Source organism: Patella vulgata, chromosome 4 (assembly GCF_932274485.2).
Source record: "Patella vulgata chromosome 4, xgPatVulg1.2, whole genome shotgun sequence".
In the NCBI taxonomy this organism is placed as follows: Eukaryota; Metazoa; Mollusca; class Gastropoda; family Patellidae; genus Patella; species Patella vulgata.
Window position 1 is genome coordinate 43,638,949 of NC_065882.2, and position 27,818 is coordinate 43,666,766.

Below are 27,818 nucleotides of genomic sequence, written 5' to 3' on the forward strand. Positions count from 1 at the left end.
ACACTGTTTGCTGTTAAATATACAATGCGTCATTTAATGTTGGAAATATCCTTTAGTAGCGATGTTATAAAATCATGTTTACATTTTACTACGAAAATAAACGAAAACAAAGTGCAACATCAAATATGGCGTCAATGGAAGTAAAGAAAAATATTTATTTTAACTTTGACGTTTATTAAGCCTATATATTATTATTTAAAAGCCCTTTAACCATCGATGTTTGAACTATGTGTTTGTATTTCAGCGAATATATTAATGATTGCAGCATTGCTTTCGCAAATATTTAGTTGGAACCCCTGCAGACTGTCAGTGCACACACAAAAAAGGAATCAAATTAGGCCCGAGGCAAGCCTTTTCGGCTTTTGCCATTGCAGGGTGAAGTGAAAGCGAAATTACCACCCAGCCAACATGATAAACTTATGTATAGGTCTGATAAATGAACTGAGTGAGAGAGAGAGAGAGAGAGGGGGGGGGGTTGATTGCAACAAATCTATTATATTTCATTTGGTTTAAACAGTATTTTTTTTCGAAAATATTGTACAAATAAAGGCATAAAGTAAACATGCCAAGTAGGCTTATAATAATCTGCTTCCTCCTGGTTTGGATTAGCTAAGAGAACGTAGTTAAAAACGTTGAGATATACTGATGTGTTTGTTTGTTTATCTACGATTGGATGCCTTTAGTTCCAAGTGGCAAACTCAATTTCTTTATTAATGCATGTAACATCTTTAAAATAAGATAAGTTTATGCTATTATGACTAATTAAACTTACATAGGCCAATGTTGTGGCACAACTAATGAAGCGTTGTTTTTGTCTGACATACGCCGCCATCTTAATCGTCATAGTTTACAGTGCTTTAGACATGCGCCGACACTACACGCCCCTTTTACCTCATTTAAAATCAAATGAATTAATATATAATTCAATGATTTGCCAAATCCTGTCGGTAATAAAGCAAAAACATCCTTCTTGCGATTTATTATCAGATCTAAAATAGTTTCTTGTTCGGGTTTTAATTCAACATTATCGCCGTAATTTGATTTTATTTTCTGTAATGATTCGTGGATATAACATGTGGATGTCATTTTGTGTGTTGACATGTTCTCCACTTTCGATTGCCTTTTTGATTGGCTGTTATAAAAGCCTTCTATTTAGCCCCGCCTTCATGATCACAGCGTTAAACGTATTCCATTTAAAAAGATGGCAGTCTTAGTAACGGTTTAACGCCTCGATTTTAAATACGACGATTTGTACCCGTTTCAGGTAGGATTATATGCTTAATTGTAGTTTGGTGTGGCAGAAATATTATAAATAACAATAATCAATCATTGTTTTGATGAAAAATATTGTCAATTGTGTTTAAAACTAGCGGGAGTGAATCACTCCGGGAGGTGCTACGTTGAAGTTAATAGGAACAACTCTCATCTCGAAACACGGAGGGTTGAGAGATGAGATGTGTTATCTAGGTTTGGATGTATAATATATATGCAATTTCAAATAATATAATGTATGATATGCAGTATTTTAGTTATGATACAAATAGGCCTAAGTAGATAGATCGGAGTAATTTTAAATTAATTCCTCAACTTATGTACAATTTCAAATAATACAATGTATGATATTACAGTATTTTAGTTATGATACAAATAAGTTGATAGATCTAAGTAATTGTAAATTAATTCCTCAACACAAGGTTGTATTTTAAAGACCACATAAGATTAAAAATCTCAATTGAATGTACTTATAGCCAATGGTTACTATATCCATTTTACGGCAAGTTCAAACCAATCTGATTAAAATTAATTCAGCTATTGAGGTTTAAGTATGCGAAAGCCAAAAACGTTTTTCAAATTTTCAATTACAACCTTAATCTGGTTGATTGGCTGGTGACGTCACAGGCACTACACATACTATATACATTATCTATACAATACACACCACCAGTTGACAAGTGTGTACGTGTCAGTCCAATTAACATGTGACTGGCATAATCACCGAATTATCATCTTGCGTTCTTATAGATTAGACATTTGTGATTGGAATATTTTAGAGTGAATTTAAAATGCTGTATCATGCCGTAGATTCATTTAAGGTGTCATTGTTTAAATAGGCCCCGGGACAACTGAAGACGACCTAAGCAATTAGCGCATTTACCGGTAATTTGGATAACCCCGTAATACTTGATATCCGATGACCATGCATAGATCGCCCTCATTTCTCAGCCAATCAACGCTGGGAATCTTATTGCAATGTTGTTCCATGCACTACAGACGTAGTAACTGAGGTTAATCTTTGGCGCGAAAATTGCATGGGATTCATGGACATGAATATCAAATACACTTGATCATATGCGGAGTTCCTGATGCCGTTTGGTGAGTGATTAAACTGTCAATGCAATTGTAAAATACTTTAATTATAAAGAAGATAACGATGTTAAACATTATAACCTAATCGTATCACAAAAGTTTAAAACCCGAATAATTTTTATTCAGATTTCATATCAAGTCAATTAAATATTGTTTAAACGCCAGTCAACAAATAATACGAGGCTACTTGATTACAAAAACACCGGTGAGCAATAACTATTGGGTAAATAATAATTATAAACAACTGATGAGTAAAACTTAATTATTTTATACAATTAATCAGGGTTCCTGCGCTCCTTGAAAATCCTTGAATATCCTTAAATTTAAAATTTCATTTTCAAGGTCTTGAATATCCTTGAATTTCACGGAAATAGGAAAATATCCTTGAATTTCAGTTGAGATCCTTAATTTTGTTTCAAATTGGTAATAATAGTAAGTTGATATGAAAATCCCGTTTAGATTAGTAGTTTTATAACGATAGTTGGTAATGTTTTGGTTATTTTTAAGATGAAAAATTGTAACTTTAGGCTAAGAAATGTCCTTGAAAATCCTTGAATTTGACGTATATTTATCCTTGAATATCCTTGAAAAAATGTTTGACGAAGCCGCGGGAACCCTGTTAATATGTGTGTGTACGATTCTACGATTAGTTCATTTGTGGGTACTACGCACACGTTCCACCTAGAGTGCTGTCTTTGATCTGGCCGGCGTAAAAAAGTTATTACCTAATCAGCATTCTTAATCCCACTAACAATCACTGCTAACACCGAGATGTAAATTAATTTATGACCCCAAGTCTGTATAACTTTAGTAGGATTGATTAATTAATGACAGATATTACCGACACTACTTGCCATATTATTATCAATACACAAAGATAGTTAGATGACCCTTCTCAATCTGTCTAGATGGTTACCAACAAAATTTATTTGTACTGTTAATTCTAACGTATATTGAGATAGTTTTTCGTATTTCATTTTTACGGTCTATTACAGATTAATGAAGTCAAATCCGCCGTACGATGATAACGGATCGTCATTTACAAATCGCTTTTCAATGATGTTTGACTTTTATGATACATTTTGTATGACAACATCTTTTTACTCCTGTACTCTTTTACTCAGCAAAATTAGAACCACAATACTCTTTTGACGAAAATGTATCTCGAATCGATTAGACTGCACACGAAGTTAGAGGGTATTAAAATTGCTGTTGTGAGAAACGAGAGCGACCGTTAATTATGAAACAAATTCTAAATTGGATCTTAAATTAAAATGAATTACAAAACAAATTATTCCGTAGTCAATTGTTTTATTTAATTAGGGGGATTAAGGAATCTGTCAGGCGTTACTATGAATACACACGCCGGCTGTATATAGGTAATTAAGGAATAATCATCCAAATATGCATTCGGTCACTGTGTGTTTTCGATAATTGGCAAAGTCGTTTTTACGGGAGGTCTATTTTTACGACTTTGAGTGAAGATAACTGAATTAATTTCAATCAGATTGGTGTGAACTTGCCGTGAAGTTGATATAGTAACCATTGGCTACACGTAAAACGTTTTGTAAGTTTGATATTTTTGTAAACATTTTTAAAAATATCGGTGTTGACGTCAAGAAATAGTTTGGCATTACCGTAGAGTAGGCAAGTAATATTTCTGAACAACATTGGTAATAAATGAATGGTTATTTCGCTGGAGTTTGTGGTTTGGACTGAGTGTTCAATGGTTTCAAGGTCGAGATCACAGTTACATCGAAGATTGTCATATATATGCATAAGGAACTTATGGTATCTTAAATCACTTTTATTGTTACGCAGTTTACAATGGATAATTTGAAATTGTCGTTCACCAAAGAAAAACAGTTTGTTGATTTCGGAAAATAAGGTTGGATACAATTTAGTTTTAAAATCAGAGACAGACAAAGCCTTTTTTATTTCATTATCTAAATATTCCACGTTTTTATATTAGAAAGGAGTTTTTATAATTATTAGTTTTACATTTAATTTGTGTAATGTGGTCGGAAATGCATAAGTTGTAAGAAGAGGTATTTGGCAGAATGAGACAACAAAGATAATTTGGGGCTATATTATTTACCATTTTATAAAAAACATTATTAATTTAATCCTTATAAGACATATAGAAATAGATTTCACTAAAAAATAACACACTAATATGGATATACTACTTCTGAATTTTATTAACATGCTACGTTTCAATACTCATACAGGTATCTTTATCAAGCAAATAATGATTAATTAACAGTAGTAGTAGTTCTTGGTGTTTAACGTCTGCTTCCACATAAGTGATATCGCAGACAAGGATTAATTAACAAAAACGTAGTGCAATATATAGATAACTACTTTGGAAGCCATTTAGCAGATACAACAATAACAACAAAATAATTAACAAGATGAAAGATATAATATGTAGACAACAGGTAGAAACCATTAAGCAGATAACACAACAACAACAATTAATTAACCAGATCAAAGATCACAATTTGAAACCATTTATACGATAAACCAATGACCACAAGTAAAGAACCAGTACAAATATATAGGTGGAAACCATTTAGCAGGGGGGGGGGGGCATTAACCACACAGTAATTAGGGATTGAGTAAATCTACCCATAGATTTGGGAGAAAATGTCCTGAGTCTCTGTTTAATTTAGGCTTATGTTTCTGGATTTCTAGGGCTTCTCTGAGAATTCTGTTTTTCCACACTGTCAAGTTCCTGGCTAGAATTTCCATCTTTTCCCATTTGATTTCATGTTGTGGATTGTTTAAAATATGTTCTGCAATTGCAGATTTATTATACTCCTGCTTCCTAACTGCGGTGTGATGCTCTTTAATTCGCACTGATTTAGGACGTGACGTTTCTCCAATGTATGCCTCATTACACTCACATTTAATTTTATATATAACACCCTTTGGGTCGTCTCTGGGTTGTTTTATTCTGCCATTTGCGTTTAACATGGTTTTTAGTGTGGTTCCGCTGCTGAACAGTACATCTCTGCATCTTTTTGCTCTTTTAAAATTCTTTTGAGTAGTTCTTCGCGCTAAATTATTGTGTGACGAAGAACTACTTAACGATGAACTACAACACATCAACAATGTCCTCATAGAATACAACAACTACCCTGAAAACAAAGTTAAGACGATCATGAAGAAAACCCTCACGCATACGTGCAAACCACCTCAAGCTGTAAAAAATAATAACCCGATATTCGTCACTATTCCATACATAGGACCAGTCAGTCACCAAATCAAAAGAATTTTAAAAGAGCAAATAGATGCAGATGTAGTGTTCAGCAGCGGAACCACACTAAAAACCATGTTAAACGCAAATGGCAGAATAAAACAACCCAGTGACGACCCAAAGGGTGTTATATATAAAATTAAATGTGAGTGTAATGAGGCATACATTGGAGAAACGTCACGTCCGATATCAGTGCGAATTAAAGAGCATCACACCGTCGTTAGGAAGCAGGAGTATAATAAATCTGCAATTGCAGAACATATTTTAAACAATCCACAACATGAAATCAAATGGGAAAAGATGAAAATTCTAGCCGGGAACTTGACAGTGTGGAAAAACAGAATTCTCAGAGAAGCCCTAGAAATCCAGAAACATAAGCCTAGATTAAACAGAAACTCAGGACATTTTCTCCCAAATCTATGGGTAGATTTACTCAATCCCTAATTACTGTGTGGTTAATGCCCCCCCCCCCCCCTGCTAAATGGTTTCCACCTATATATTTGTACTGGTTCTTTACTTGTGGTCATTGGTTTATCGTATAAATGGTTTCAAATTGTGATCTTTGATCTGGTTAATTAATTGTTGTTGTTGTGTTATCTGCTTAATGGTTTCTACCTGTTGTCTACATATTATATCTTTCATCTTGTTAATTATTTTGTTGTTATTGTTGTATCTGCTAAATGGCTTCCAAAGTAGTTATCTATATATTGCACTACGTTTTTGTTAATTAATCGTCTATGTACCCCCAGATGTCACGAGAAAACCGGTTGACTTCCAGTCACTTCTCGACCAGCTTCCTCAGGGCGAATTTGTGTTTTGCGGGGATTTCAACGCAAAACACGACCTGTGGGGGTCACCTAGGAATGACTGTCGGGGGATTAGCCTATGCTCAATAATAGAAGAGAACGACCTATGCGTACTGAACGACGAGAGCCCTAATTACTGTGTGGTTAATGCCCCCCCCCCCCCCTGCTAAATGGTTTCCACCTATATATTTGTACTGGTTCTTTACTTGTGGTCATTGGTTTATCGTATAAATGGTTTCAAATTGTGATCTTTGATCTGGTTAATTAATTGTTGTTGTTGTGTTATCTGCTTAATGGTTTCTACCTGTTGTCTACATATTATATCTTTCATCTTGTTAATTATTTTGTTGTTATTGTTGTATCTGCTAAATGGCTTCCAAAGTAGTTATCTATATATTGCACTACGTTTTTGTTAATTAATCGTCTATGTACCCCCAGATGTCACGAGAAAACCGGTTGACTTCCAGTCACTTCTCGACCAGCTTCCTCAGGGCGAATTTGTGTTTTGCGGGGATTTCAACGCAAAATACGACCTGTGGGGGTCACCTAGGAATGACTGTCGGGGGATTAGCCTATGCTCAATAATAGAAGAGAACGACCTATGCGTACTGAACGACGAGAGCCCTACTTTTGTTGGAGGAAATGCCCCACCTTCACACCTGGATCTCACGCTTGGTATGGCAAACCGCTGCGACTGGCAAGTACACGAAGATGAAACACTTGGCAGCGACCATCTACAGATAGAACTCTGCATCCAATGTGAAACAACCAGGGAAGTCTATAACGGGAAACCCAATTGGAAAATAAAAGAGGCTGATTGGGCTAACTTCCGTGTAGGCTGCCTTGGGTGGAAAAAAGAAGACATCATCGATGCCAACATCGACGTGTACGCAGCCAACATCACGAGTGCTATTATAGGAGCCGCAGACGACTCCATTCCCAAGACTTCTGGAGGGCAATCAAGGATTAGAAAACCTTGGTGGTCACCAGAACGTCAGAAGGCGGTTAACGAAAGAAAGAAGGCACTACGCCTACGGAAACGCCACTACAATGAAGTCAATCACCAAAACTACCTGAAGTTGAAATACGCCGCAAGAGACACCATCCGGAAGGCACAAAGCGAACACTGGATGACATTCTGTAATGCGTTGAATCAAAACACGCAAAGAGGTGCCGTCTGGAAGAAGCTGAACGCCATGAACGGGAAGCGCAGATCATTCAACATACCAAACCTAAAGAATGGAGATGAGTACGTTACCAACGGCAATGAAAAGGCAGATCTACTTGCAAAAGCTTTCGCTGACGCAAGCAGGGACGAAAACCAATCACCAGAGTTCCTGAAGAGAAAGGAAATCTTTTACTCACAGCACCCTTCATTAGAAATTGAACCTAATGAAGGGGCTAAACCAATCAATCTACCCTTCTCTGAGGAGGAGTTAAATAAGGCTCTTTCCCTCAAGAAGGATAGTGCGGCTGGTGAGGACAAAGTAAAGTACTCGATGCTCAAACATCTGCCTAGAAATGCCAAAAGGATACTACTAAACTTCTTCAACACATCCTGGCTGGCAGGAGAGGTACCCAAAGAATGGCGGAAAGCCAACGTCATTCCTCTTCCAAAACCAGGTAAAGAGAGAACAAAGGCAGAGTCCTATCGACCAGTAAGCTTGACATCCACACTGTGCAAAACCTTGGAAACAATGGTTAACATACGACTACAGTTCTATCTGGAGAGCAACCGACTGATCGACGAAAATCAAAGCGGGTTCAGGAAAGGGCGTTCAACAACGGACCACTTGGTGAGACTACAGCAAGTCATGTCGCAGGCACTCCTCTCTGGGAACCTGTTATGTGTCGTGTTCGTAGATTTAACTAAGGCTTTCGATTTAGTCTGGCTAGACGGACTGCTCTTCAAGTTAGGACGTATTGGTATAACGGGCATAATGTTTCGGTGGATCAAAAGCTTTCTGAGCGATAGAAGGATACAGGTGAATGTAGGCAGATTCCTGAGTGCCGGTCAAACATTAGAAAATGGCACGCCTCAGGGGTCGGTTATCAGTCCCACTCTCTTCAATATCATGATCAACGACATACAGAAATCTTCCTACCTCGACGCCAAAACTGAGTTAGCTAAATTTGCTGATGACAGTACCATATGGAGGAAAGGGAGGAACTTCTGTGAACTACAAAAGAACATGCAGAAGGCCTTAGACAAATTCATGGCATGGGCAAACGATTGGGGATTCAAAGTCTCGGAGAAGAAAACAGTCGGCATGCTTGTAAGCAGGGATAGAGGGATAAACAGAATGACTCTGTGTAGAAACGGGAAAACCATCGAGTTTAAAGACCAAACCAATTTCCTTGGCGTAATCTTTGACCGAAGGCTGACCTGGAAACCGCACATCGACGAGACTGTAGATAGATGCACCAAAATCCTAAACTTAATGAGGAAAATAACGGGCAGCACATGGGGTGCCAATAGAGTTACATTAATGATGGTGTATCGTGCCCTAATACGCTCTGTATTAGACTACGGCTCTTTGGCCTTCATGAACTGTGCGCCAAAACTTTTAAGTAAGCTTGACACCATCCAATACAAAGCTCTGTGTATTGCGACCGGCGTAGGGCTTGGGACTAGGAGAGAGGCATTACTACAGGAAGCCGGGGAGTTGCCCCTATCCCTAAGAAGAAAAGAACTAGCGACAAGGTATTGGGCCAAGATCTCGCAACTGGGCGAAAGATCCCCTACTTTTGTCAGTCTACAAAAGACAAGATATGTAAGAGATCCTAGAAAGAAAAGTTTCGGCCAGGGTATCAGGGAAACAATCAAGGAATTGCAACTGGGGGAGCTCGTGATAAATGAACACGACCCCCCAGCGATTGCCCCTTGGACGCTCCCTATACCGCCGGTTAATCTAGATCTACTACAGAAAATTGACAAGAAAAACAACCCCACTGCTGCACGTGCTTTCACTCTAGAATACCTGGAAGACAACTGGCCGTCTGATGACTGGGACCATGTGTACACGGATGGCTCACGCAATCCTGAAAGGGGCACCAGCTCGTTTGTAATATACCTGTCAAACGGGAAACAGGGAATAAGCAGGAAACTGCCTAATAACTGTTTGGTGTACACTGCAGAGCTTGTGGCCATTCGTGACGCTATATCATGGATTTCCCATCAAAAGACTAGTAAGTTCGTCATTCCAAGCGACTCTCTGAGCAGTCTGATTTAAATCCAAAATGACAACTCGGGCTCAAGACCAGAAGTCATTTTGGAAATCAGGCAGCTGTACCAGAGGGTTTTAGAGAAGGGAAGCAAAGTAGAACTCGTGTGAATTCCATCACATGTCAACATTAGAGGAAACGAGGCGGCAGATTGACTCGCCAATGAAGGTCTCAAGGACACAGCACCACTCCGCGCCATTGACTACAGCACCACGGAAATCTACAATATGGTCAAAAGACATGTCAATGCAATCTGGGAATTAAATCTCATTGAACTTGACACATACAGATTCCGGCTGGATGACAAGATCTACACAAAGACAACACTCAATCACCCTAGAAGAGATATTTGTAGACTTATATCGAAGCTAAGGGTGAAAGAGCAGCTGCGAGACTACAAACACCAAGTCATCATCTGTGAGTGCGGAGAAGAATGTACCACCAACCATGTCCTGGTAGACTGCGAGGTATACGAGGAGGAGAGAAGGGAACTAGTGAGAACAATGGAGACCAACAACATACCATTCAACACTAAGAACCTACTCTTCCCGAGACCAGATCTGAAACTGCAAATCTTCGAACAAATCCACGCCCTAATGGACACAGTTGGACTAAGTAGAATAGTGAAGTAAGAGGGGGTCACGGTTAGACGGGCCCGGCATCTAAACACTAAACTACATAGGGGATTTATACCAAACTGGCAGGATAGTGGAGTAAGGGGGAGTCACGATCAGACGGACTCGGCATCTAAACCCTATTCCACCAAAAACAGACACCAAACCTACAGAATGGGATAGTGGAGTCAGGGGAGGTCATGATAAGACGGGCCTGGCACCTAAACACAAACCCCACAAAGATGACATCTACCAAACTAGCAGGATAGTGGAGTAAGGGGGAGTTACGGTCAGACGAACTCGGCACCTAAACACTATTCCGCAAATAAAACTGATATCAAACCCAGAGAGTGGGATAGTGGAGTAAGGGGAGGCCACGATAAGACGGGCCTCCACCTAAACACTAAAACGATGACATCTACCAATCCAGAAGCAGACGTAATCCTCTACCAAACGATATGTTTTATATTAAATAAAGGGAAGAACTTCCCACTAAACCAAATCCATGGCCTAAGGCCAAATGGAAAGATTGCAAAATCATATTCTAAAAAACAGGAATCAGCTTCGGCTCTCCTATGTCTTGTCTGCGATATCACTTATGTGGAAGCAGACGTTAAACACCAAGAACGAACGAACGTTAATTAATCATTATTTGCTTGATAACGATACCTGTATGAGTATTGAAACGTAGCATGTTAATAAAATTCAGAAGTAGTATATCCATATTAGTGTGTTATTTTTTATTATTAATTTACATGTACATATATTAGCATTATGTCGAACTGATAAAGATGAAGGTTCCATGGGGTAGGCCAGTTATCATTTGTAACACTGTCTAGGTGGAGTTTTGTGAATTTATATCAGTAGTATTATTCCAGACTATATCAGCATAATCAGATATGGAGAGAATAAAAGAATTATACAATAGTCAAAATTTTGAACTTCTGAGACGTCAACTTTGATTGAGGATTTACTAACTAATATTTAAATAGATTTATTAGTTTTGTACTAGTACACGTCTCACACTTTTCCTATTATAGCTTTTCTGACAGTTTTGTAATGCAATCACATTAAAGCTACATGTAGAAGAGAGGAAGACAGATAATACCTTTTTTTATGTTTGCATCTCCTTGAAAGAGTGAAATGTTTTAGGATAAATTTCTTACTGGTTCTATTATACAGATGCTGAATCATTTACCTTTCAAAAGATGCATCACCGACTTTTCTGTGACATGTTGATCAGAAGTCATCTACTGTATCATGATGTATAAGAATTTTGCAAGTTGTATAAGCTTATAGAAAGGTCTGAAACAAATCTTTGGGAAGCTAAATGTAATGCAAGCTGTTTCTGGGATTGAATCTTGCCGCTCAAACACTGTAAACTACAGTATAAGAAAAGGTAATTTGGAATCCTATTTGATGAAAAATAGTGGAGCAATTTATTTGTATTGCAATATTTTATTTCAGAAAAGACTTCAAAAGGAATTGCTGGCACTAACAAAAGATCCCCCTGTTGGTGTTAAAGTCAATACAGATGCTATAACCAAAAATCTAGCCGAGTAAGTTCTCTGCATTGTGTATTTTTAATTAGTAATTTGTTTAATGTGTGCAAGATACTACCAATACTTTAGTTGAATTGAATATGTTGCAATCTCTATACATGTACTTACATGCCATGAATACAATTATCACCATGCAGTCTCACATAATAATATGATGTGAACCATTTTGATATGCCCACATGGAAATGTGGACGTATATTGCCATCGCCCCTGTCCGTTGTCGTCCACAATTTCTTGTTAGCGCTCTAACTCCAAAAGTTATTATCCAATTGTTTTAAAATTGATATGTGGTTTACATTAGTGAGATGAAGTAGCTTATTTAATTTCAATATTTTCCGTTTATTATTATCTATTATGGCCCTTGTTTCACTTTATTGCATATTTTGAACGCTCTAATGCCAAAAGTTATTATCCGATCTTTGTGACATTTATATGCATTATTTATATTAGTGAAATAAAGAAGCCTATTGTATTTCAGCAATTTCCGTTAATTATGTCTAGAGTTATGGCCCTTGTTTCACTTTATTGAACCTTGTGAACGCTCTAACGTCAAAAGTTATCATTCTATCTTTCTGAAATTTATATGCATTATTTAAAATAAAGAAACCACGAAGCCTATTGAATGTCAACAATTTACAATAAATACTTCTAGAAAAAGCCTGACAAATTACAACAATTTCTGTAAACTACTTCCAAAGTTGAGGCCCTTGTTTCAGTTTGTAAAACCTTGTGAACCCTCAAACGACAAAAATTATAATCTGATCTGTATGGAACTATCTTGTAATGGTCCCCAATTACCTACAAAAAAATAAATATGTGACAACCCTTGTTGACCGCTCGGACGATTTAGCTGAATGGGCGTATGGTTCGTTTCCTGGCAACCTATCTTTGAAATTATGATATTATGTTGTATTGATGTTTTGATATGAAATTATGATTAATTGACTTTGTTGATATTATCAAATTATGTTAAATTGATTATGTTAATGTGTTTTTTTTTTTGTTAGATGGACAGTAGATTTAGAAGGGGCACCTGGAACAGTGTTTGAAGGTGAAAATTTTCAACTACAGTTTAAATTTGGTTCTAGATATCCTTTTGATTCTCCACAGGTATAGCATAGTAATTTCACACATTCAGCATTCTTCTAGTTCTAAAGCAGCGTTTACACGATACAACCAATCCATACAACCGTTGGATTCAACATATCGGAAGAGTGTTTACATGATAAATGGTTCTATTCGTTGTATTTTTAATTAAAGCCAAACGCACATGTGTGTGCTGCGTCATTTGTTTGTTCTTGGTAACTGAATATAATGGCGTCGCTTGAAAAAGAATGTTTAACAGTTGTATTAGCTATGTGTATTCTGTGTTCGGCCAAGGAAGAGGCACATCAAAGAAAGAAAAAAACGAATGTGGGCTAGACGTTCCCTTTTGATGCGAAAAAAGGATAGGTGCATGCACGACAGTAGCTAGAGAGCTTATCTACCATGAATCAGAAGGGTACCATAAGTTACTGCAAATGGATGGAGATGCCTTTCAGATGCTGTTGCAGAAAGTTTCCCCTGTTATTTCAAAACAAGACACAGTTCATGTTATTAGACACTCTAATTCCGTGGCAGTTAGGCTAAGGTCCATTTTAGAGGAGGTCAAAGCACTAGAAGTGACAGAAGAAGACATATTTGATAGCAGGAATTCTGGTTGTTAAGGCAGATGTGACGTCATACGGTGACATCATCTAATATAATGCAACTCGATTGGCTATTGCATCAGTTGGTCGGATGAGAATAGAACTGGTTCTATCCATACAACATGCTGTCCATCCGACCATTCGTCTGATGAGTTGGTCGGATGTGACGGTTGTATGGATTGGTTTATCGTGTAAACGCCACTTAACCAAGTCATCTTAAAAGGACATAAAAATGTTGTTTTCTTTGTTTATTTCAATATATAAGCTCATTCATGATCAAGTTATATTCAATTTTTAATGATTTTAAAATTTAAGGAAGTAAATTAGTTCAGTAGTCTCATAGAAAAATGCATTTTTATACGTAGGCCAATATTTATATTAGTTGATTTAAAAGTGTGCGGTGTTAGACCTTGTAGGTGACCTGCTAAAATCACACAAAAGCATGCATTTTGCATTATAACATTTGACATTATTAGGCATTCCAAGATAACATTTTGTGTAAAGCTTTAATTTAGATCTCCATTCTTCTTTTGTTAATTTCTCCATTATTATGTATTCATTAGACGTGTAAGTCGATTCTAGTGACATTATGTCCCTTTAATTTTATTTAAAATGTCAAGTGAAATCTGGGACTGCTTTATAAGTCACATTTAATTTCATAACACATGAATACATTGTTATGCATAAACTCTTTTATGGTTTTTTTTCAGGTGATGTTTATAGGTCCTAATATTCCACTACACCCACACGTGTATAGCAATGGTCACATATGTCTTTCAATATTAACTGATGACTGGTCACCAGCTTTATCAGTACAGTCTGTTTGTCTTAGTGTAGTTAGTATGTTATCTAGTTGTAAAGAAAAGGTAAGAATAATCCATACACAAATACACATTAAATAGCCTCCTCACTTCAGGGCTTGGGCCATTACATTGCCAATGTAATTAATTACATTACCATTACTTTTTAAGCGTAATCATTACAATTACTTTCTCATTTTTAGCAATGTAATTAATTACCATTACCCATTACATTGAAAGTAATTAATTACCATTACCCATTACTTTATGACTATATAAATAAAAAAAACATTTTTCATAGAAATTAAAAAGACAACCTTATTTTTCTGCCATGAAGTACCTACAAAATCAAACTCAAAATAATCCTTGATTCATTTAATAGATATTTGTTTATGAATTATTATTTCTAGCAATTATAACATCAATGCAAATTTTATAGTGACTGGCAGTGGTGACAAAAACTGACATTTTCACTGTATGACTTGAAAAATGAAAGTAATTTTTAAAAAAATTTAATCAGTCCAAATAGTTTCTCTATAAGATATTGTATAATAACTGGTAAATTATTCAGCTTGACTCTAAAACAAAATATATATTAGTTTTAAGTAACCATAAAATGATGAGATACTTGAAGGTCATTGTTTGGTTTGTCACTTGTTACCTTGAGATTTTAAAGTGCAGTTAGACTATTTATTGTCTTTTAATCTAACTGACTAATTGATTGATTAATTGACTGAGTGATTGGCTGCAAATTAGTACTAATCTTTGATTATAATATACATCTTATCAGAAATCCGCTTCTTAGGTTACATGTCTAAAAAAGGTTCCTACATAAAAAGTAATAAAAGAAAATGTTTAATGCCTTCTTATTTTTCTTATAAATTTTTAAAACTGATTTAAATCTTTTTTTTATTTTTAGAATAATAATGAATTGGATTTGTGTCAGATACACTTAATTACTTCTTTGGTGCTATAAAATTTGAGGCTTGTCATATTGGAAATATTTATATATGCCATAAAATGTAATTGAAAAGTAATTGCAATGTAATTGACCATTACATGATTCTTGGAATGTAATTAATTACATTTCCATTACTCATTACTTTTGAAATCTTCCATTACATGGCCATTACTTAAAAAATGTAATGATTACATTCCATTACCATTATCCATTACCCAAGCCCTGCCTCACTTACATTTAAATGTTGTCACCCTCGCCCATGGTCCACAACTGCATGTGGATGCTCCAGAGGTTAAAGTTATCATAGGATTTTTTGGAATTGATTATTAGACTGCACTAAATTTTTACAAGCCTAACAATTTGTCCTTAACATTTTGTCAGCTACATGTATGTGCGCCTACAATCCATAGTTAAGAATTTGATGGGGCCATTATGATATTAATTTGGTATAAATGAATCAAGAGTTTCACAAATTGGGCATTATTTTTTAAAAACTGTCTTTAGTATTGTATTTGAGTTCTGTTTGCATTTGCGACATATTAGTAACAAAATATATAACGTCTGTTCAAATAGATTTGAATAACATGTTTTCATGGATGTGAATAAGACTTCAATAATTTACTTTAAAATTTTGTATTTTATAGAAACGACCTCCAGATAATGCACTTTATGTAAAAACATGTAGTAAAAACCCTAAAAAAACAAGATGGTGGTATCATGGTAAGTCAGTAGTTTCTCTGTAATTGTGTTTTATTACAGTGAGATGTATTCAATGCATTGATTTTTATTTTGGCTTTAATGTGATAAACACACATGGTAAACAAAATAAAAATTTTATAACCTCACTTCTAAATTATGATTCTTGTTATAACTCTCATTATTTGTTGAAATTTAGAATATTTTGGATTCAGCTACCAATAATATTGAATCCAATTGAAATTCAGAGTAGCGCACCAATTTCTTGATGAATTTTTGCCACTTTCACAAAAACCTTTACAATGCTCCATAATTTTAGCATAATAATAACCTATTATAATATTTCACCGTCTTTATTAGCCCTGTTGATTCAGAAAAGTAAATATTAAATCCAGTTCTATTTCATTTTATTTCTACTATTTCAGATGATTCTGTTTGATTAAGAGGTCATTGGTGTAGCCATAAAATCAATTGATGAATAAATATATCGAGACTAATCCTCTCTGAATCATACCATCCATAGCCATTTGGTGTTTATCTCAGAGATTCAAAGTTACTGTGCTTTTGGATTGGATGATATTATAATAAAAATATACTTCTTGTTATACAGACTGACTGCTGTGAACTTCTGCTCCTAAAAGTCATTCATTTTAATACACAAATTAGTTACATATATTGACATTATGAGCTTTGACCACAACAGTAACAGAGTATTAAATTACCCTATTAGTAGTTAGATTACTCTAAGGTAGTTATTCGTACTTGCCAGCCGACCTTGCTATATGGTTAATTTTATGTACAGCCATTGAAGTTGTTTGTCAAATTTTCAACAGTGAATAATCTATAATTACGTTTTCATTCAGGTACTTCCTTTGTAGACAGGTATTTTGAAATTATCCACTTCCTAGAAATAAATTTCAACATAAATGTTAGTGCTAAACTCATTCGTGCAGTTAAAATATTTTGTTTAAATATGGTGATATGGATTTTAATACATTATTTGTTATTGGTGAACATAGTCATGCAAAGAGAATATGGCTGTTATCCACTGCTGGATAGCTGCTGACTATCATGGTTCATACTTCATAGTATTTAATGGGCCATCAGTTTCACAAGCAGTCATGCTATATAGAGCAGATTGCTTGTTAAAGGTATTATGTATGATAACAGTAACACACTTTAATTTGAGTTAAGTTTATCTTTTGATCATATATTGTATGGAAAGCTATTTGTTATATGTGAGAATTTAGAGACAAAGTAATAGCATGAAATAAAAATTTATTTCTACATTAGTTACATGCGAGTCTTAAATTATAAAGTGATTACTGTAGTCTTTTGAACATTCCATGAGTTAATTAATTAAGAATGTATGGCGAATAAATATCTCAAATAGTTGACCAATTGCTTTGTTACTAGTTGTTTGTAATTATTATATTTCTTGTTATGCAATTTAAATGCACAGCATAAACATTAAGCAACTTTGTAATCTTATAATTCATTAAATTATAGTGATTGTTTTTTAAACGCCCACATGTAAATGTGGTCGTATATTGCCGTCGCCCCAGTCCATCTGTCTGTTCGCCCATCATCCACAATTTCTTGTGAACACTACAGATTACATTTATCATCTGCTTGTTTTGAAATTGATATATGTTGTTTACATTGGTGAGATGAAGAGCCTATTTAATTTCAATAATTTCTGTTAATTTCTTCTGATGTTATGGCCCTTGTTTTGCTCTGTTGCACCTTGTGATCACTCTTAACGACACAAGTTACCATCCGATCTGTATGCATCATTTAAATAAGTGAAACGATGAAGCCTATTGAATTTCCATTAATTATGTCTAGAGTTACCATCCAATCTGTATGGTATGCATTATTTAAATTAGTAAAACAAAAAAATCTGTCGAATTTCAAAAATTTGTGTTAATTACTTTCAGCTTGTAGAACCTTGTAAACCTTCAAACGTCGAAAATTGTAATGTGATCTGTATGAAATTGTCTTGTAAATGCCCTCCTTAACCTACAACCATTGTCAACCACTCGGACCATTTAACTGCTGTGGGCATATGGTTTGTTGCCTGGCAACCTATTGTTTTTTTAGAAGTACAACTTTGATTACTAGATGTGATTGATATAAAGTTTGTTTGATTTTATTCTGTATTGTCTTCTTATTAAATCTGGTGCTTTATTCATATGTATCTATATAAGTATTTATATAAATCTATAAAATTTACAATCATTAAAAGCTAATTTGTTTATTTTATTTTTAAAATAACACTCACTCAAAATTTTAATGAACTATTTAGTATTAAGTAAAAAATGTGTATGTATCATGCACATGTTATTCGTCAACTCTCTTTTGACATTTTTTTTCACTAACTCGTTTGTTGTTTGTTAAATTGTTCATCCTACATCGTTTTTTTTTCTTCTTTTAAAAATAAGAAAAACATGTAACTAGGTGATATTGTAATATATAAAGATTAATGACAGGCTGTGAGAGAGAAAAAAATAAATGTGTTATGATGTATGTTATTTTGTTAATGAATAATTTATTGTTTCAGTGCTATATACAAAGCTTTATATAGTGTATTATAGTGAGTACTTTATTTTGTTTTTAACCTGTTATTACAGGTACACAGTCTTATCATGTTGTACCATCTATAGTTTTGGTTTTTCAGTCAAGTCAGTAGACTTATGCCTATTTGATTTGATTTTGATACTTCAAATACATCTGTATGATTTGATGTTTTCATTACTAAAAAACAATCAATATGTGGTCTGTGTTATTTGTGCCCTTTTCAAAAAATAGTCAATGAACCTCTAATATAAGAAATATGCATTTGGACTGTCTTTAATCAAGATCCTGATTGATTTAAGGCATACAAAATGTTTATTATGCTTGCCTATAGAACAAAAATTGTTAAAACTTGCTTTGATCATTTGTCTTTGTTTCTATTGGAACCCTATCAAAATTAGAGGGTTTTTTTTTATGAATTTCTTGTCATTTATGCCCCTCACAGAAAACCCCTATAAAAATAGTTTAAAGATACATTATGGGAGATAAGATAAAGAGCTGGCAGTTCTCACTATAATAGTTAAAAAATAGATAACGTAAAGGCAATTTCCTGAAAATTTCAGTCAAATTGATCCACTATAAACCGAGAATTAAGCGATCATCATGACTAAAGTCTGTACGATAAAAAACATAGCCTCGATCATCCATTTCATGATTGGGGGGTTGGATGGCTGAATGGTTAGCGTGCGCGCGCTGTATCATAAAGTCTGTCATTGAGTCGACTGGCGTGGTTTCGAATCCCCGGTTGTACGTGACAAGGAGTAGGGTCGCCTGTCCAACCTCGTGGGTTTTCTCCGGGTCCTCCGGTTTCCTCCCACTGCTAAAGAGCCCTACGCGCAAGCGAATTATGTAAATAAAATTAAACCATGTTAGTCCCGAAATGACCTAGTTTGTGTCGAGTGGACGTTAAACCCCATTTCTCTCTCTCTCTCTCTCCATTTCATGATTAAATTATGAATGGAAGTCGAGCAGCAAATGGGATCATAATCCAGTAAATATCACAGGCTAGCGATGCCATCGAGAGTTGATAATGGTCTGGATAATTAATAATTTAAATAACATTTCAGGCCTAAAGAAAGACCTGCAATCAGCAGATTTAGCCCTTGCATAATGTATGTTTAACTTAAAAATTCTATACATTATTTTGTTTTCAGTTATATTAATTTGTGTCTGCCATCAGTTTTCTAATATGATAGATGTAACTACGAATTTAGGTTTGTTAAGAATAATACACAGCATAATTTTTCTTTAGAAATCATATAAAATGTAGTTGTATACTATAGGTATATCTAGTCAAGGTTTTTGTCTCTATTGTGCCTTTATATATACCGGTATGTATATCAGATAGAGCAATACACTCCTTTAGTTTCTGTGATATACAAATTCACAAATCTGAATTTAAGCGGAAATTGCAAATTTTCTAAGAAAGTCAAAACGTAATTATTTCTATGTCTTTTGCTCAATAGGTTGTCAACTCACAATTATACGATCATAGGTGTCATTCTCACACTTAAGATTCATTTAGACAGGAAATAATAACACAATTACCTCCTTTGTTTTCTATTCTCCACCATGGAGTAGCGATAATCAAACGTTTGAAAATGAAAAGGAAAATGATATTTTTGCCAATTTCTCAGCTGGCAATAGTGAATTATAGGATTATTCTTTAACAAGGTAGGACTGTTTAGGGATAACATCTATTTTCAGGCTTTTATTTTAATAAATTTTAAAAATATAACTTAAAAATTTGCAATTTCCGCTTTAAAATGTCTTATCTAGGCAGAGAGGTATGAAGTATTTTATGGTAGCTATCTGCAGTCGTGGGGATACAAATGACAATAATTATCGGCTTTAAATATTAAATTTGCAAATATTTTAGCAATGTTTAAGCCGTAAAAAAAAGATATTTTCCAAAAAATGTGAATGACAAACAGTGACTTAATTAAATGTTCAATAATAAATTTGAACATTAATTTAGCATTAAGCTGTGAAAAATAAGATATTTTTCTGAAAAATGCAAATTTGAATCAAAATTGGAATGAAACTAACCTCAAAAAATAAAATATTATCATTATAGTTTAGTTAATTTAAATCCATGGCTGCTTATTTGTCAACAATTATACAGAGATGCAATGAAAATGCACTGCTAATAAGGCTGGAAGTGTAGCTTAAATTTGATTTTTGGCATGATTGTCAACAGTGAAATGTAGGCATACAGGGTAAAAATCAAATATACACCATGCAACATTGTCGCACAGAAGATATAAGCATCTGAATGACTGCTTATAGAAGCCTTCTCCATTCTCACTACAATGTTGCTTCCAGTCGTTCTGGTACTCGTACTCTCTTGAATTAACGCAATGTTGTATTCTTGATGTCAATCTTTCACAGAACTGTTGGAGTTGGGAATTTTCAACAATCTCACTGTTTTGAATTTCAATTTTTTGTTTGAGAGAATTGATCTGTTTTTTTTTTTAACCGTATTAACAATCACCCCCTACAGTGCCGTGTTTTCATTGTGTCTCAGTTTTTTATCCATATCTAAATCTTATTAAAATTAGATCTTTTCATTTTTGGCACTCCAAACATTACCGTAATTCAATAAGCAGTAAAATATGAGACATTAAAATACAGATGTGACGTCATCCTTTGATGTTGGAGTACCATTATTTCAAATAATCGTACGGGCAATGTGCCAAGCGTAACTTGGTAAAAATATTGAACTCGAGTGACGTATTTTATTGCAAAGCACGAGCAAGTGTCTGTATTTTAAGTTGTTTAATGGTCTCGAGCTTAAGACATTGCGTAATATATTGTAAAAACATTCGGGCCTCATGGCCCTCATGTTGTTACAATATATTACTTAATGTCTCGCTCTCGACCATTAAACAATACAGAAAATCAAATTTTAATTAGATCAGTGATACCGCTTTAATTAAAGGAGCAGTCACAGATAAATTTTAGTAAATAAAACTAATTAATTCAGGGCGAATGATTCTTAGAAGTGTGTAACAACCTTAAAGATATTTTTAAGAAATAAGGTCAGTTATATTAGGATAGACCACAAGTTTCCGAACTAATGACTGTGGTAGTGTTTGGATAACTGTCTATAAAAGCTTTTCATGTCACTTATTACACATAATAATTCTTTCTTTGAGTTAATTGAGCAATTTTGTCTGATTACTGAGCAGCTAAACTTTTTAGAGACCTTAACCTGGCTATGTATTCCAATTTTGGCATTCGATTTTATACTTACATTTTTACCAACACATCGGCAAAACTATATACCGGAAAACAACCGAAAAACACCATTTTATACTGAATACCGGAAAACACCCTAAATAGGTAACCCGGAGACTAGCACCCTAAATATGTAACCGGGAGCCTGGTCTTCTGTGTGCCTGGGTTAGGGCTAGTTTCCGGTTTATAGTATAGCTCTTCTCCGGGTTACCTATTTAGGGTGGTTTCTGGTATTTAGTGTGTTTTCCGGTATATTCAGTATAGCATGGTGTTTTCCAGTATATAGTATAGCCCCAACACATACGTGGACTGCTCCCTTAAATTACAAGCTTGCCTTTTGTAATCTGCTTTTAAAATAGATGTAATTAAGCTTACAGAGTACTTGTAGTTTTGTTTAATTTGTATATATATCAATAAGCAACTTATTATCTATGTAAATATTAAATAAATTACCTAAACCATCTTGGAATTTTTGTAATTGAACATTTAGTCATTGATAAAAGAACTCTTGGCAGTTGGAACTTGATACAGAGTAAGTGGAGACACTACTCTGCCTGTAAAAATCTCCTAGAGAAATATCAATTGTATGTTATTCTCAAATAACCCAAGTGTGGATACCTTAAACTCCATTCCTTTACAATAAGAGAACCGCAGTGGACTAGGGAGTAAGAAGATACTGGCTTGATAACCAAGGTTTTAGGTTCACTCCTGGATTTTTTCGGTGTTGTTTCCCCTCGTCAGTGGTGCAGAACAGAGGGCCTGACAAGGACAGTGTGTAGTCATTTGGATGATGCGGAAAACCAAGGTCTTGTGTACACATTGGCGTGCATGTAAAACACTTGACAGTTGGAATTCCAAATAAGAGTAGGCCATAGTTCCACTGTCCAGCCAAATTTTTCCTCGTAACACACTGTATGGCATAAGCCTGTCTTCATGAGCCCAGTCAGAGCAGAAAAGGAGAACCTTAATATCACAGGCATATTTGAAATAAATCTACGTACTCGGGTCACTAAGGGGCGTTCTGAAGCCAGAAGCCAGGTGATTTTTTGTTCTGAAGGGCACTTTTAAAGTTTGCCTTAGCAACGTAAACATATGTAGCGAAGTTTAACTTTGTCCGCAAAAATTTGAATTAAATCGACTTTTTCTGCGATTTTGGGGACGTACAGCCCCTAAACCCAGGGGATATGCAACTTAAGAATTCCCATTCTGAATATCAGCCATCATGGTGCCTCTGTTAGGTATAATGCCAATTTTGTCCGCGATTTTAGGAATAACAGTCAGCTAGCTCCCCTACTAAGATCAAGGGCCATAACTCTGGCATTAATTATTGGAAATCGGTGAAAATCAATAGCCTTCTTCATCCCATGACCTTAAACACAAGCAATTGTGGACGACGGACCAACTGACAGGGGCGATGACAAAATAGGACCACATTTCAATGTGGGCGTATAAAAACTGATCTACTACCAATACCATAGTGATATAAGTATAAAGGTTATACTATAACCTTAGTATTTATTTTCATATGAACTTAGTATGATTATATAATGACAGTGAATGATACTAAAGGGTTTCCATCTTAAAGAGATACAAAGATAGGTTGCCAGGCAACGAAACATACGCCCCAACAGCTGAATCGTCCAGGCAGTCAACAAGAGTTGTCGCATATTTTTACTTTTTCAGTAGTAATGAAACATTTATAATACACTAAAATCTGATTAAGAGTAACAACTCATTAAGTAATTATCAGAAAATCATTACAATTTTTTCAGTTTTTATAAATTTCTGCCCCATGCTAACGTTTAGTATACGAAATATTTAATATCATGGATTTAGCTGTTCAATTATCAAAATTCATTGAAAATGAATATACTTGTTTGTTTCAAGACCTTAAACTCTGTGTATCAATCTGAAGTCAATCGGATGATAACATAAACCTCTAGAGAAGTGATTCATAACCAGTGTGCCACAAGATCTTCCTAAGTGTGCCGCGAAATTTTGAACAGCACACTAAAAAAATTTCTTAATAAAGAAGCCAGTTATGTGACTGATGAAATTCGAACACTGCAATAAATTAAGTTCATAGCTGTGTTTTTCTTTATTTAGTTTAAGTCATTCTATGTGTCTATGACTAGTCTGTGTCTACAGTTGTATGCCGTCTATGACTTGCCATGTTTTTATTTTGCAAATACTTTTCATATATATATTTAGCCAGGTGTGCTGCTATGTTTTCATGTGTTCCAAGGTGTGCCATTGGCAAAAAAAAGTTGAGAACCACTACTCTAGAGCGTCACAAGATTTTTCAAAGTGATCAAGGGCCATAACTTTGGCAGTAATTATTGAAAATCAAACACTGCATATAAATTTAAAGTCTGGCAGTAATTATCGGAAATCGCTGGAAATCAATAGGCTCTTCGACTCATGAACTTAAACAGTGTGTATAAATTTAAAGTCAATCGGATATTATCTTTCGCCTCTAAAGCATCCACAAGATATTTTGAAGTGATCAAAGGCCATAACTCAGGCAGTAATTATCTGAAATTGCTGAAAATCAATAGGATTCTTCATCTCATGACCTTAAACGCTGTGTATTAATAATTTAAAGTCAATCGGATATTAACTTTGGCCTCTAGAGCGTCCACAAGATTTTTTGAAGTGATCAAGGACCATAACTCTGGCAGTAATTATCTGAAATCGGTGAAAATCAATAGGCTTCTTCATTTCATGACCTTAAACACTGTATAAATTTAAAGTCAATCGGATATTAACTTTGGCCTCTAGAGCGTCCACAAGATTTTTTGTAGTGATCAAGGGAAATAACTCTGGCAGTAATTATCTGAAATCGGTGAAAATCAATAGGCTTCTTCATCTCATGACCTTAAACACTTTGTATAAATTTAAAGTCAATCGGATATTAACTTTAGTCTCTAGAGTGTCAACAAGATTTTTTGAAGTGATCAAGGGCCATAACTCTAGCAGTAAATATTGGAAATTGCTGAAAATCAATAGGCTTCTTCGTCACATGACCTTAAACGCTGTGTATAAATTTAAAGTCAATCGGATATTAACTTTAGCCTCTAGAGCGTCCACAAGCAATTGTGGACGCCGGACCGAGAGGGGCGTAAATAAATATATGACCATATTTCAATGTGGGCGTATAAAAATCACATAGATTAAAACATTTAGAAAGGGAAATCAACATATAACATGAAAGACAGATGAAACAGAAATGAAATAGCCGAGTATCAAGGCTTCCATTCAATAAGTGTACATTATTGCATGCTTACGAAATACATGTATATTCAAACCCCTAATTAACAATGAATATTAGACAGAAAAGCTTACATAAACAAACTAATCTAGTATAAGATAAAAAAAATATCACTGAATAATACATATAAGACTGTACACCATATACCATAGATATTGCCATTTAACAGTTTCTTGATTAATCATAGGGTGGACTGATGGATTGGATATATTGGTGGTCTTTTGACGTCCTGGCCTTTACATTGAAAATAATACAATAGTTAATGCTTCAATATTGAAAAATATCTTATATTTACAAGAAAATTATATACATATTTATAGCACTTGAAATAACTGTTAACTTCTAATTTTATAATGCAATTGAAATAGATATTTATACATATGAAACAGATGATGGACATTGACGTTTCTAAATTCCTTTACAAAAAAGTTTAATTTACAAATCTATATTACAAAACGATGATATGAATTGGAAGGCTAGGAAGTTTTGGTACACTTGAAAATAAAAGATGTGAAACGTCTCTAGGGTGTAAAACTCATCAGACTATCCAAGTCAGATGTTACATTTTCTTTATCCATAATTTCTGGTGTAAATAATAAACTTGGTCTCTGAAAAATATATTAAACATATTAAAGTCTTGATGTGATTCAAATTCCTTTCCTGTCAATAACATTTCTCTACTGTTCAAAGTCGTATTTGAATTCTATTCAGTTTGTTGAAATAACCGATACATACGTACATCTAACATGACAGTCTGTTTCTAGATTAAATGTATCAAAAGATCGTAAAAATACTGTTCATTTGTTGCATGGTCCAACAGATTCTACATGACAACGTCTATTTTTGCACCAATTTGGATAGCCTGGTTTATCACACAATTAGTTTTTCTGCAATATTCTGCTATCCTCGATTTAATAACTCATAATGAATTTCGTATGTTGTGATGTAATGTTACGTAGCCGTAATTCTCATTATACACTTTTACATTAACATAATTAGAGTTCTGGTAAATGTAAATCCTGATCGATTTGTTACACTGTAATGGAGACTGGTTGTTAATAACTTAACTGTTTACATGTCATAATTTGGGAAAGTAATCATCAGTCAGTTCAACAGTGTTTGAGTGGGATTAAGTATAATCAAACAAAACACTGCAAGGGGTATGTCTGACCATTCACTTATTTAGTCACTTTTAGTTTCAGCCAATTACAGTGTTTGATATCGAAACAGTGCTCCGGTGCAGAGAACGGACGAAGAATGGGTTCTTGTCGGTTTCAAACAGCCTGGAATGCATTCGCAAACACATTCCCGTTCTCAATTCTTACACTATCTCGTTAGCTGGTGTGAGGCGAGAACAAACATGGTCGACGCGTCGACAACTGCTGAGAAAACAGCATCATGAGTGCATTTATTAATTTAAAAGTTTAATACCGTTCGAAAATTGCATGTAGTATATGGCCGGTATAACATCAAGTAAGATAGGTTGCCAGGCAACGAAACATACGCACACAGCAGTTAAATCATCCGAAGGGTCGACAAGGGTTGTCACATATTCATTCTTTTGTAGGTAATAGGGGCATTTACAAGACAATTTCATCCAGATCAGATTATAATTTTCGTCGTTTGTGGGTTTATGAAGGTTCTACAAACTGAAACAAGGGCCTTAATTGTTGAAATTTGACAGATTTTTTTGTTTTACTAATTTAAATAATGCATACAAATTTCATACAGATCCGATGATAATTTTGTTGTTCACGCATTCACAAGGTGCAACAAAGTTAAACAAGGGCCATAACCCTAGACATAATTCACAGAAATTGCAAAAATTTAATAGGCAACTTCGTTTCACTAATTTAAATGATGCAAATGAATTTCATACAGATCGGATGACAACGTTTGTCACTATAGTGTTCACAAGGTGCAACAAAGTGAAACAAGGGCCATAACTCCAGAAGAAACTAACGGAAATTATTGAAATTAAATAGCCTTCTTCATCTCACTAAAACAAACAACATATATCAATTTCAAAACAATAAGATGATAAATGTTGTCTGTAAAGTGTTCACAAGAAACTGTGGACGACGACACTATGCGATCCCATTTCCATGTGAGCATATCAAAAGGCGATGTAATCATCACTGAAAGAATTGAAAAGGAGCAAAACGGAGTCATTTATCAAAATTATGCTCAATAGCGATGTCAGTACTAATCAATTAAGTTATCATAAACTAATAGATTGAATAAATTAGTTAAATTTAATTCATCTTGTCACCATGGATACAGTTCTCTCATATTCGACTCGTGAAAGTGTTCTCATGTTCTTTCGTCGTTCACGTTCGAATACACCCTAGATCTCTCAGAGACAGAATGGGTAAGCGTTCAATTGTAAACATGAATATTATAAACCTTACCGATATAATGGCTTGATGACCAGGTGTTTGTTGTTTTTCTGGAGGAGTAAATAACAGATCATCTCCGCCAATACGAGATTGTGGTACTGAAATAAATTGTCATAAAAACTTTAACAATACCTGTATTAAATAGATAAATGGCAACTTGTTCCTTTTTAAGCACTTTAAATCATTTAAATTGGTTTGTCTACACTATCAAACTATGTTCCATCCCTATCAGTTTTCTGTTCTGTTTGAAGCCTGGATTGACAAAACCATTCTTGAGACAGGTTTAATTGAACACAAACACTTTGCCCTTTTCAACCGTTGTCAAAAAATATATTCCTTACATGTATGTT

At 34.7% G+C, this 27,818-nt stretch overlaps 1 protein-coding gene and 1 long non-coding RNA gene across 2 annotated transcripts; one reads left to right on the forward strand and one right to left on the reverse strand.

The window, feature by feature from the left end:
* The first annotated feature begins 86 nt into the window (after positions 1-86).
* On the forward strand, positions 87-22,261 carry LOC130012377 (ubiquitin-conjugating enzyme E2 W-like). Its single transcript, XM_056100202.1, has 6 exons — positions 87-140; positions 11,742-11,833; positions 12,844-12,946; positions 14,235-14,390; positions 15,930-16,005; positions 16,407-22,261. Exons 1-6 carry the CDS (start codon positions 126-128, stop codon positions 16,418-16,420), a joined length of 456 nt encoding a protein of 151 aa, XP_055956177.1. The 5' UTR covers positions 87-125; the 3' UTR covers positions 16,421-22,261.
* A 1,012-nt stretch (positions 22,262-23,273) lies between these two features.
* Positions 23,274-27,434, reverse strand: LOC130012434 (uncharacterized). The gene is made up of 2 exons (XR_008787852.1): positions 25,809-27,434; positions 23,274-25,677 (listed from the first exon to the last, which is right to left on the reverse strand). It is a non-coding gene; the product is annotated as an uncharacterized LOC130012434 (long non-coding RNA).
* Positions 27,435-27,818: the final 384 nt, after the last annotated feature.